The sequence below is a fragment of the Protobothrops mucrosquamatus genome, unplaced genomic scaffold, assembly GCF_001527695.2.
Source record: "Protobothrops mucrosquamatus isolate PMUCROS unplaced genomic scaffold, P.Mucros_1.0 scaffold2916, whole genome shotgun sequence".
Taxonomy (NCBI): domain Eukaryota; kingdom Metazoa; phylum Chordata; class Lepidosauria; order Squamata; family Viperidae; genus Protobothrops; species Protobothrops mucrosquamatus.
In genome coordinates, this window is record NW_015388942.1 from 67,275 (window position 1) to 80,590 (window position 13,316).

A 13,316-nucleotide genomic window follows, 5' to 3' on the forward strand; every position below is an offset into this window, starting at 1 on the left:
GTTCCAAATAACAATAAACAGAGTTCATCAAGTTTAATAAAAATGTTTTCAAAGTTATGAGCAAGCATGTTCTTCAGAGCTTGTCTTCTGATAAGTGAAAGAAGTGCCATGGAAAAATACCAACTTTTCAGTCTCCAAATCGACAACGTGATCCCATATAGGTAGTCCTCAACTTACAACAGTTCATTTAGTGACCGTTCAAAGTTACAACGGCACTGAAAAAAGTGACTTATGGCCGTTTTTCAGAGTTACGACTGTTGCAACATCCCCAGGATCACGTGATCAAAATTGAGATGCTTGGCAGCTGGTTCACATTTATGACCGTTGCAGCGTCCCGGGGTCATGTGATCCCCTTTTGGGACCTTCTCGCAAGCAAAATCAGTGCGGAGGCCAGATTCACTTAACAACTGAGTGACTAACTTATCAACTGCAGTGATTCACTCAACAAGCTGAGGCAAGAAAGGTTGTAAAATAGGGCAAAACTCATTTAACAAATGTCTCACTTAGCAACAGAAATTTTGGGCTCAATTGTGGTCATAAGTCAAGGACTACCTGTACCGGTCAGTTTTAGCAGATTTTGCCTGTATGTCAGAGAGGCAACAACAGGGACATTTTATCTCAAGTTTGCTCATATATACTACCAAAGATAGGCTCTTTAATCAAGAGTGTGTCTTGCAAACCAAGACAATTGTTGCCAACATGTTACCAACTTAGCGTAGGCTTTGCTGATACACATAGAACGTAAGGTGAAAATATAAAATGTTTAATGCAAATACATGTTGAAATAAGGTTATAGCAACCTTCTATTTAATGGCTTCTGGGAAAGGATGGCTTTCAAGTCATCTCTGCAATATTTATCTCCTCAGGGGAAAGATTGAGAGGAAGGAATGAACCTATTCCTCCGGAAGTAATTCCTAGCAAAACAAATCTACAAAAGGGGGATGTCCTAGAGAGGAATCCAATGGAGGCCGAGAACCAACCATCAGGGACTGAGCCGAGGGGCTCCCTAACCGAAGGAAAGGAGCAGCAAGACAAACCCCTCCCACAGACCATGGTGGCTTCCGATTCTCAGGTGTCCCTTAGAAAACCACCAGCACATGGCAAGAACCACCAATGCACAGAGTGTGGCAAAAACTTCAGCCAGAAGTCCAATCTTCTCCGCCACCAGAAGCTGCATCTGGACAAAAGACCCCACAGGTGTGACCAGTGTGATAAAAGTTTCTCTGAGGCCGAGGCCCTGGCCACGCACCAGAAAGGCCACGCAAGTGACAAACCGTACAAGTGTGAGGAATGCGGGAAAAGCTTCAGCTGGACCTCGCACCTGGAGAGGCACCGGCGGATCCACACCGGAGAGAAACCCTTCCAATGCAAGGAGTGCGGCAAGGCCTTCAGTGTTGGATCACACCTGGAGAGGCATCGGCGTATCCACACCGGGGAGAAGCCGTATCAGTGCAAAGAGTGTGGGAAGAGTTTCAGTGTTAGCTCCACCCTGGTCCAGCACCAGAGGATTCACGCCAACGACAAGCCCTACCAGTGTGAGGACTGTGGGAAGGGCTTCGCACTCGGGGCCAACTTGGTGGCTCACCAGAGGAAACATCTGGGACAGAAGCCCTACGAGTGCCCCGATTGCGGGAAAAGTTTCAGCTTCACCTCTCACCTAGAGAGACACCAGCGGATCCACACGGGAGAGAGGCCCTACGAGTGCCCCGACTGTGGGAAGCGTTTCAGCCGCAGTTCCCACCTTTACAGGCACCAGAGAATCCATACGGGGGAGAAGCCACACCAGTGTACAGATTGTGGCAAAAGCTACTACCTCAGTGCGGCCACCCTCCACCACCTCCAGGAATCTCCAGCCCGGAGTAGGGACCCCACCAAATGCACAGAATGTAACCGGAAGAGGGTGGTCCCGCAGCCACCTCCACCTCCTTCCTCCCTGCCAATGTCTACCGAGAAGCCCTTTAAATGCTCCGACTGTGGGAAAGGATTTGGCCAGAGTTCGTCTCTGGTGAAGCACCAGCGGATCCACACTGGAGAGAAGCCATATCAGTGTCTGGAGTGTGGGAAGAACTTCAGCTGGTGCTCGGCCCTGATCAAGCACAAGCGGACCCACACAGGAGAGAGGCCCTTTCAGTGTGGAGACTGTGGGAAAACATTCAGCGTCAGCTCCCATTTGGAAAGGCACCAGCGTGTGCACGCTCCCGACCGGCCCCACAAGTGTGCCGAATGTGGGAAAACCTACAGGGAACTGGCCTCCTTAGTCAAGCACCAGAAATCCCACGTGCCCGGGAGCAAGCGTTATCGGTGCCCTGACTGTGGGAAAAGTTTCAGCTGGAGCTCCCACCTGGAAAGACACCAGCGGATCCACACGGGGGAGAAGCCCTACCAGTGTGGTGACTGTGGGAAGTGCTTCAGCGTCAGTTCCCACCTGGACCGCCACCAGAGAATCCACACGGGAGAGAAACCCTACCACTGCGGTGAATGTGGGAAGAGCTTCAGCGTCAGCTCCACGCTCTTGCAGCACCAACGGACACACTCGAGCGGGAAGCCTCACAAGTGCAAGGAGTGTGGGAAGCGATTTGTGGCCGGGGCACAGCTGCTCACGCACCAGCGGGCTCACCGGGGCGAGAAACCTTACGACTGCACCGTCTGCGGAAAGAGCTTTGGCTTCGTCTCCCACCTGGAGCGGCACCTGAGGGTCCACACGGGCGAGAAGCCCTACCCGTGCTCGGAGTGTGGGAAGTGTTTCAGCCGCAGCTCGCACCGCAACCGCCATCAGCACACTCATGCGGCAGAGGGGCTCCCCAAAGGACAACCTGAAGGCCAGAAGGACACCTCTGTTTCAACCGAGACTAAGCACCCCAAAGGGCTGCTTCCCGTTGTTCCTGACCCTCCTCTTTCTCTCATGCCCTCCTGGTGGAGTGAGGGGGACAGGAACAGCATCCCCACCTGGCCCGAGGCCCCACCGCCTTTCCAGGGCTTCATCCCCAACGCTGTCTCAGCGGGAGGACTGCGGAGCTGGGGTGGGAAGGGATTTTTACCTCCAGATCCATGGAGGTTAGGGGAAAACAGCTGTAGATGGGCATCCCCTTACCCGCAAGAGGGATGGCCGCCACCTCCCCCAATATCCTAGCAGCTCAAGACAATTTTGTGGGGTGGATGGGCTGGAAGAAGCAATGATTTTCCCCCCTCACTCGACAAATTGGGCAGAGTGCTAATTTTGTCCCATGGGAGCCAAGGATTGCTAGTTTGCACTGGTTGGAATGGAAACCTACGTGTAGTTGCTATCCTAAAAGAGAAGGAAGCCATATTTATGTTCTTCTGAGGGAGGTTTACACGGGTCTGGAGCTTTTGATATGAGGCATGCTCAAGAGTTGCAATAATCCCTGGATCTTCTCCCTTCTGAAGTGATAGAACTCTGTTGTTAGAGTCCTTGGCGCTCTCTGAGCTTAGTCCTTGCTTATGGACCTTTCCTAACCCAACTAGGTAACTTCATCGATGATAGTTGGATAGTGAAAGGTCTGCAAACAAACCTGTGATGTTACCTATGTTTTTTTAACCTAGTTGGGTAATGAAATGTCTGCAAGCAAACACCCACGCTCGGAGAACACCAAGAACGCCACAGTTCAACCCAGAGCTACAGATAAGCCCTCTTTCTATTGAGAGAGTACTGCTGCTTTTACTGATGTTTTGAACTGGCTTATTACCATAATTTGGTGGGGGGAAAGTTTAAGGCAGCAGCCAGCTGACAAAAGCTATAAGCTCCTTCTTTACCTAATGAATATGATTAAGGCAGTGGTTCTCAACCTTTTTAATGCCGCGACCCCAACCGGTCGTAAGTCGAGGACTAAACCGGTCGTAAGTTGAGGACTAAACCGGTCGTAAGTCGAGGACTAAACCGGTCGTAAGTTGAGGACTACCCAGCTGGTCGTAAGTCGAGGACTTTCCCTGCCCGGGAGCGCCGCGCATGCGTGGTTCCGCCCCCTGCACCAGCCGAGGCGTAGCTGGCAAGCGGCAGAGACAGAGCAGGCCAACCACCAGCTGGCCCAGCCCAAGGGAGGTAAGGCACCCGCCGGAAAAGGGGGAAAAAATGGCGGACAAAAAAAATGGCGGACAGCCTTGCTTGGCGACCCCCGTGAAATGGTCGATCGACCTCAAATGGGTTCCCGACCCACAGGTTGAGAACCACTGGATTAAGGGGAAGCATACCAGAAATAGGGTGCTGGTGCTGTACATGAGGAGCCATTTACTTACAGGCAAGATGTCCCAGCTACCTTGTTAAGGCATCCAAAGTTTACCTGGCGTTGCACCACAATCTGAAGAAGCTGCAGAAAACACACCTGAAGCATTTAGCCTGCCTAAAGTTGGAGAGCTTTGAGACTCAGTGTCCTCTTTCTGGTAGCATCTTATTGCAAGGCAAGGAAGGAAATCTGAAACCAGATTCCTCTTCTGCATGGCAGCATTTGTGCTGCATGCAGATTGTCCCAAAGTTGATCTCTAGATGGAGAGAGACTTCTGCTTGAGATCCCAAGAAGCTGCTGAGAATCACCTCAAGCCAGTTATACTGACAAGTCCCTATCAATCCTGACTGATTACTATGCTGGCTGAGGCTCGTGGAGGTTTGGCCTAAGACAAAGGTGCCGAGCTTGAACAAGATAATTTACTGTAGATCAATAATGGGAGCCCGTAGTGATGTTTCAAACCCCATAAACTATTGCTATCCTCAAGAATGATGGAAAATGGTGCTTGCAAGGTAGTCCAAGCAGGAAGCATGCCTGAATGAACTGATTCTACTTTATTGTAAGGTTACATTAATGGAATCATACAAGTCTGAAAGTATATTTCTCCCCTGCATTTACCTCTCAAGGACTTAGGGAGGGTCCCTTCTGAGGTATTTGCCATGCCCACTTTCCTTTTGCAGGCTACACTGTCTGGGGTTGCAGTACCCCAGACAGACCTGCTCCGCAATTTGGGGGTCCTTATGGATTCATGGCACCTGCTGAAAGAACAAGTGGCAGCTGTGGCTAAGAGGGCCATTGTACATCTTCAGATGGTGCACCATAAGAAATAAGATAACCTTTATTGTCATTTTTTTTACTGTGGGCACAACGGCACACATCAAAAATGAAATTTAGTTGCCCGCTCTCAAAGTGAAACACATACATGACACGCACCTAAACATACTATATACAACATATGTACATAGTACATATACAGTACATATACATGTACATATATGTACATCCCTACATATACAGAACAAATAAATATTAAATACTGTCCATCTTGAATATATAACGGAAGGAGGAAGCTTGAGAGTTCACAAGGCCCTGCTCACAGTACCTCATGTCCTTATAACTTCTGTTTAGACTACTGTAACACACTCTATATGGGGCTGCTCCTGAAGATCACTCAGAAACTTTAACTGGTGCAGAATGCGGCTGTATGGGTAGTAAATGATGCCAGATATGTAGCACACATTACACCATTTCTGCGTGAACTGCATTGGTTGCCGGTGTTTCTGGGTTCACGTTGCAGTGATTAGCTTTAAAGGCCTATATGGTTTGTACTGGGGTACCTGAGGCATCACCTTTTTCCAAGAGTCTCTACTTATGGAACCAGGTTGAGCAGCATGCAGCAGATCCTGTCACCCAAAGAGCGACAGCTGATGGGGACTAGAAGATGGAGTTTTTCTTCAGTGGCCCCTGTTCTATGAACCATCTTCCCTTCGGAGATTAAAATGGCCCCAACCCTGTTAGCCTTTCATAGGCCCTAAAATCCTTGCTATGTTCCTGAGCCTGAGGCACCAAATGTGTTAAGGGCCTATTGCTAATTGGCCAAGTGTCTTGGCTGCTATATATATTTATTTTGGATGTTTCTATTTTTTTTTGTTTTAAAATGTTTTTAGTATTTTGATTGTAATATATTTTTTTGAACTGCAAGCCACCCAGAGTCATTGACTGGGATGGGTGGTTACAGAAATGGAATGAATGAATGGATGGATTTTATTGAGAGGAGAGCAGTGGAATCAAGCATAAGAACTGTTGCTACAAATATCAATTTATAAATGTTCCTGCCTCTCTCATTTCCAACACAGAATAATATTTTAGAGGGCTCAGAAGTCAACTTAAAATTGATGAATTTTGCATGGGATTGCAAAGAAATTTCAGCTGCAGCTCTACTGGTGCTTATTTGTCATTAAAGTCTGTGGAACTCACATTTATTTCGTAAATATGTTTTGTTTTAGACATACAGCACTCATTTGGAGAAAAATGCTATAACCAGATAAAGTAGAAAGTTGGAATTTATTTTTGCACCCAACTGATTTAAGTTCAAATCCCACTTCAACAGCAGAATCACCAGATGATTGTTGTTTGTTAACTGTCTTTTAGCCTCAGTTCCCCATCTGTAAAATGAAAATTAAAGCTTCCTATCCTGAAGACTTACTATTTTTAAAAAAAACTGTATTTTCTTTTGCCCAATTCAAAGTCTGATACTACATTCTCACAATCCCCTTAATCCTTTATTTGAATTATAAACAAAATATAATTGTATTCAAATAACAGGAATTCCCCAACCAATCATATAATGATGGCCTGATAAATCATGCTAAGTCAGGGAGTGGATTCCTACAACACCTTGAGCTATCCAATTCCATTTTAGTCAGGTGTGTTGTGTGAACCTGCCAATCAATCCTATCCACTTGGTTGGGATATTCTTTGGTTTATCCAGCAGTTCCTAATAGTCACTGTATTCCCCACCTTCTAACATGAGGCTGAAACAATAATATGAGAAACATACGTGAACTGCAGAATTCACTGCAAGAGATTTATTTGATGAATCTGGAACTTCAAAATTCATATCAGATAAAATAGATACAATTATGTGCATGCCTGCAGCAGAGACATCACAAAATAATAATTTCACCATCTGGAATTGGAATTCAGTTAAAAGACTTGTATAAAAATAACTTAATTATACTCTAATATTAACTATTGTTGAAGCCTGTGGACCACAATAAAGAATGAAACTACAATTGGAGTTAAAGGTATCAGTGGTTTAATATGTTTCTTTTAGTTACTTTGCCTTAACTCAGTATTTTTACCTCATGCCTTCCAGATGTGTTGGATCTCTAATCCCAAAAATGTGATCTTAACTTTGGAATTATGATCATTGACACAACCTCGAGAGTTCCAGGTTGAGAAAAGCTGATGTATCCAAATTTGACTTTTTTTCTATTACTTGTTTTTATCTCCAGATAAAAGGTAAAAGGCTTCACTTGCTGAACAGATAATGGTTGAGGCATCGTTGAACTATTCCTTCACAAAGATGAAGGATTAGGGTTTTCAAACTGTTTTTTTTTGGGGGGGAGGCGCTAAGTGGGGACTTTTCCTGCGTGATAGTACTGTAGCCTAAGCAGAAAGATGGTGGACTGAGAAGAGATTGAAGTGAAAATAATCGAATCTACTTTTCCTTCTTTATTTTAAACATATTCGTATTAAACACGCCATGTTAGTCGATGAAAAAAAAAATCAAGAGTTTATGCCTTTTAGTAAAAAATTGTTAATCGGAAAGACAGTACTCCTGAGGGTTTCCTCTTTTTTTTCTAATTCTAGGAAAGCCTAGAGTAGACCATAATAATACTTTTTAAAATCCCTCAACATTATTTCTCTTCCCGACCCTGAGTAAGTAAGCGTATTATTTCCTAACGCTTCGCATCTCTATACAATCGACTAATAAACGAGAAGAAAGGCAGGGGACTCAGCCCTGAATTGAAACCGAGTTTCTCAGAAAGTTGGGCGGGGAAAAGATTGCTGGAAGCTGATTGGTTACAATCAAATCGGACCTGAGTGGAACCCACACAGGTAGCGGTAATAGAATGAATGCACCTGAGTGGTGTATAAATGTTCGAGCTGTTAGCGACGCTACTTGCTGGTCGGATCTCTCTGCGTTAGGAGGATGGAAGGGCGGCGAGTGGAGGAGGTGGGGCCAAGGCTGGTGGAAAGTGCAATGACTTTGAAAGAAGATTTGCGGGTAGAATTGGGTGAGAGAGATGTCTTAAGAGTTGGTTTAAAAAAAAAATAGATAAAAGGGAGACCGTCATTTGCAGTGAAACGAATGAAATATGACTTAAACTTAAAGCTTAATTTCTAGAAAATAGATTTAAAATACGAGCAGGCGAGGAAGTATGTTAGGAACTGGGTATGGTTTATTTGTAGATAGGTAAGGGCAGTGCTTTTTTTGAAGAAAAAAAAGGTGCCGGAACTCACACGTTATACAACCGGCCTTGCCTACCCTACAAGGTTCCTTCCAAAAAAAAAAGGTGCCGGAACTCCGTTCTGGGCGTTCTATGAGAAAAAAAGCCCTGGATAAGGGCAATTTGGGGTGGCTTTGTAGTGAGGGAGGAACTCTGCACATGAGCAAATAATCTGAGGGACAAGTTTTATAATGGGGGGGGGAGAGTAGGGCGAAGTTATTTTGTAAATGCTGATTTTCAACTTGCCTGTTTGTATACGGTATTGGTCTTCCTCAACTGGATGCGCTCCCCATTTGTTTATATTCTGCACATTTAGCTTTAAACCCTGAAATTGTGCCCCTGTTATTTTAATCTTATACCTGCAAAGACAGGATGGAGAAAGAAACGCTGGCAGCAAAGTGTTTTATGGCTGTGTTCACACAACACTCTGAAGCAGAAATTATCCAGTCTCATTTTGGTGACACAGGACACAAAAAATGAAATTGGATAACTCTAGCTGTGTTATTAATAACTTCCATAGGTTGTATGAACCTGGAAAGCTGAGCTAATTGAGTTAGCCAGAGTTGAGCATATCCTGATATTTCCCTGGTGTATGCAGCAAAGCTAAACACATTCAGCCTGAGCTTATCCAAAACAAAGCCCCATGGTAAGCTCAGAAACGGTTGTCCTCAGCTGTGATTCAGAAAGACCATGAATCAAGTTTCCCATTAAGAAAATCCACAGTTGATTTTCCAGTTGGCAAATGGGGGGGCGGGAAGGGCTCATGAATAAAAGTAATTTATAATATTCTACTAAAACTTGGTAAAAGAAAACTGGTTCCAGTAAAATGAGAACAAATGTCTTTTTAAACTGTTTGTTAAAGGCAGTAACCATCAAGAAGCATTGAATGAGGTGGCCCAACAAAGCCAGCTACATCTGCCTTCCCTCTTCTTGGGAGCATCACCAGTGAAAGCTACCCCTGATATGCAGCCAAGCAGTTGCCAGTGGGACCCAGAAGCCATGCATGGTAAGTGACAAGATGCCACTGAACAATAAGTTGGAGGTCTGAGCTGTGTCCATCCTGACTCTTTCTTAGTCTGTTATCTAGTCTGATATCCTAGTCCAGTGGTGGCGAACCTATGGCACGCGTGCCAGAGGCGGCACTCAGAGCTCTCTCTGTGGGCACGCACGCCACCGCTGCCAGCAGCTTGCGCAGGTCCATTAGGCTGCCACCGCTGCCCAGAGCAGCAGCCCCACCAGGCACAAAGGAGGTGAAGCAGCCAGCTAGCAAGATTGAGTAGAGGTGATAGTAGAGCAAGCCAAAGGCCACCCCGAGCAGGGAAAGCCGGATCCTCATCAGCACCATGGCCCCCCAGTCCCAGCTAGGATTGCGTGCCTCCCCCCATCTATGCTGGGCCTCCTGCCCATCGTCCCATCCGCCAGAGACCCCCTGGATCTCCCCCAACCCTGCCCAGCCCCCGCAGGCATCCCCTCCATGAGCAACATCGAGGTGGCCATGCCCACTCCAGCCACGCCCACCCAATCTGCCATGACAACTGCAGCCATGCCCACCCAGTGGGCCACGCTCCCATGCCCCCCCTGAGGGCACCACAATGCTGATGCGGCCCTGGCACTTTGCGATAAATAAGTGGGGTTTGGGTTGCAGTTTGGGCACTCTGTCTCTAAAAGGTTTGCCATCACTGTCCTAGTCTCACCTGGGACAATGGTAATCCAATGCATTGGAAGGAAGCATCAGATTTGGGACGTGTGCTTTTCCTAGAAAACATAAATCTTTGTGTAGAGTGATTGTACAGAGTACAGAGTGATTATACAAAGATTGTATGAGCATACAATCTACACATATATAATCAATAATATAAATTTTAATTGATATATATATAATAGCAAGAGCACTTAGACTTAAATACTTCTCCATAGTGCTTTACAGCCTTCTCTAAGTGGTTACAGAGTCAGCATGTTGCCCTAGAAATCTGGGTCCTCATTTTACTGACCTGAGAAGGCTGAGTCAACCTTGAGCCAGTGAGAATCGAACTGCTGGAAGTAAGCAGAAATAGCCTACAGATGTGATGATTGAAATAAATTAGAACCTTTCTGGATTAAACAAAAAAAATCTTGGCTCCCTAACATTGTAGGGACTGTGGCAGTAATAGGCTAAGTCACCAAAGGTGTGGAATTTTCTTTTTCTTTTCCTTCTTAGAATGATCATACTTACGTGTCTTATCTTATGTAGATGCTATTCAGAAGAATCAAGAAACTCTGCAAATAGTGTTGACCAACCAGGATATGTTAAAGAATCTTGTGGATCAGGTCCAGAACACCATGTCTTCTATTGAGGATCGAATCCAAGCTATTGAACAAGAAATGAGCATCTTTGCTCAGTTCAACAAAGAAATCAATCAACTTGGAGATGAAACTAACTTCAGTGAGATTGTTTTTTACCCATAAAGTCCAATTACCATCCCAGTCCCCTTTCACTGATCTGACTTTAACATGTGTACTGTGCAACAGAAACAATTGTGATATTTGACTTGTATAAATATAAATGCTGTTGTTCCTAGAACCTGTTTAACAACTCTGTTTTCAGTTGGCTTACAGAGAATTCTTCTCTCCTGAATCAAAATGTGATTTATCCTAAGATACAATTAGCCTTGGTCTACCTCATTGTTTCTGAATTTCAGCCACTTTTAAATACTGTAAGTAGATTTCAACTCCTAGAATTCTCCCAGTGTAAGAGTTGAAATCCATGCATCCTAATGTTTCTAAAGCTGAGAAACATTAACAAGTTACCTAAAGAAGCCTCTTGCTATCAGGACATCTTGCCTGCATTATATGTAGTTAATAATCCTCAGCTTTCTGAATGTTTGTTCTGAAGGAGGCCTACACTGTTTCCTCTTCTGGGAAATGGCTTTAAAAATGCTATGCAAGAATCTTTTCTTTTCCTCAAGGTGGTACAAAAACATTTTTAACATCTGGAAAATTGGTCAGATATGAGCCAAATGAAAAATTCAGAACTGCCTTTTATTCTGTCCCCATTTTAGCCATGCTAGCTCACATACATAGCACCATTGGTTAATTCTAGTGTTAATTTTGGGGCAAACCTTCCCTGATCAGATTTCAACTGTGAAACAATATTGATGTTGAACTCTGGTGGTGAGTGACATTCTGTGGTAGTACCATATGATAGCTCTTTTTTGCCACATCCCCAGATTGCCTTACTTGGTGTAGAGTCTTGTGAAGGGCAGCCTGCCCTTGAAAAATATGAAAAATATGCTCTAAATGAACACTGGATTAAATGTATGCTATCAGAGGTGATGGTTCCAATTTATGGGTAGTTCCGTGAATGTACTTTGACATTAAACACAATGGAATGACATTTATGCTGTAAGTAATATTGCTGCCATTGATTTGGAAAAGTTTTCTTTCAGAGGTGTTGGTCCAAACTCTTTAAAAAGGCCCCTTTCCCAACAATATTTTTCCTAATCCAAATAGGAAAGAAAAGGCAATACCCACCATATCTATTTCTGTCTGTATTCTATTGGAAGAGTGGGGGCTGGATCAAAGCAAATATTCTTTCCAAAGATTTAGTTCCAGTAGGACTGGCCTAAAAACCAAATTGTCCATATCCAGTCCCTGTTGATTTAATAAAACTGCCAGTTCTGGGTTTGAGGTTCCATCTGAATATTTTTCCCATGTCAGACAGAACAGCTGGAAAATCTGCCTGGGTTGGAAATATCATATTTGATAAAAGTTGATGGACATATGGGCTCTCAGGTTATCTTCAGGTTTTAGTTTTCAGGGATGATTGTTCTTTTCATGATGTCCACCTCCTCCAAACTCGAAGGCAAATTGAATTGCTTCTGCTCTCATTGCAACACACTGGGAAAACTGCCTTGCTAGGAGTTACAAAAATTTTCCTCAGAGATGACACAAAATAATTGCTTGCTGGAATGACAGCTATGTTCCCACTGTGGGTTGCAGCAGGATTCTCCGTTCTCTTCCGCTCTTCCATTCTCCAACATTCAAGGAACATTCTTAGTTACTGAATGTGCTCATTTTTCAGCCATGCTAGCTCACATACATACAGTAGCACCATTAATTCTAGTGCTAATTTGGGGGAAATGCTCCCTTGATCAGATTTCAACTGTGAACAATATTGATGTTGAATTCTGGTGGTGCATTTGATGTAATCCTAAAGCAGTGGTGGCGAACCTATGGCACGGGTGCCAGAGGCGGCACTCAGAGCCCTCTCTGTGGGCACGCGCGCCGTCGCCCCAGTCCTAGGCCTTCAGCTGGGTTTTATAAAACCTTTTCGCTTTAGGCCTCCACCGCCGTGTGCAAAAAAAAAAAGATTCAATCAATCAGTCAATTTCAACTTCTCATGGGAAAAAAGATCTTGCAAAGTTGGAATTGATTGATTGAACTCCACCCAGTCTGCTGTTACCACCGCAACCACGGCCACCCAGTGGGCCACACCCACCTGGCACCCGATGATGCATAAGTGGGTTTTGGGTGGCAGTTTGGGCACTCTGTCTCTAAAAGGTTCGCCATCACTGTCCTAAAGAAAAGGGGGGGAGCAGAAATTGCTTATTTGTTGTAGGTGGCTCGGAGTGACTAGTTGGGAGGCTAATATTCATGTATTTGGGATCTAGGGTTGCCAGGTGTCCACTATTTGAGTGGACAGTCCACTTCTTTCACATTATGTTCACTTTTTTTTCACAAAATAGTGGACATTTTTTTTTATTCAAAAGCTTTATGATGAAATGGTACGTAATCTAAAGCTGTACAGTCTACTTTTTTTTACTACTTAACCCCCCCCCCCGCTTGTCCGCTATTTTTTGGAAGCAGACCTGGCAACCCTAGGGATTACCGTTGCTTATACCTCCGCTGACATACTCTTGAGAGGGTTTAGAAATTTAACCAAAGAAAAGTACTGATATTACTTAGTTTGGGTAATGAAACATCTGCAAGAAAGCAACCAAGCTCAGGCAGCACTCATTTCAACCCTCAACTACAAATATTCTCCTTTATTGAAAGAAACAAGCCTGTTTTGTAAAAGTGGCGA

General features: G+C 44.7%; 1 protein-coding gene across 1 annotated transcript; it reads left to right on the plus strand.

The window, feature by feature from the left end:
* The first annotated feature begins 1,051 nt into the window (after window positions 1-1,051).
* Window positions 1,052-3,130, plus strand: LOC107296646 (zinc finger protein 345-like). Its single transcript, XM_029286111.1, has one exon. The coding sequence runs from the start codon at window positions 1,052-1,054 to the stop codon at window positions 3,128-3,130; it is 2,079 nt and encodes a 692-aa protein (XP_029141944.1).
* Window positions 3,131-13,316: the final 10,186 nt, after the last annotated feature.

Excerpts from the sequence above, each read along its gene's own strand:
- LOC107296646 (XM_029286111.1), top strand. The coding sequence starts at position 1,052 with ATGGTGGCTTCCGATTCTCAGGTGTCCCTTAGAAAACCACCAGCACAT.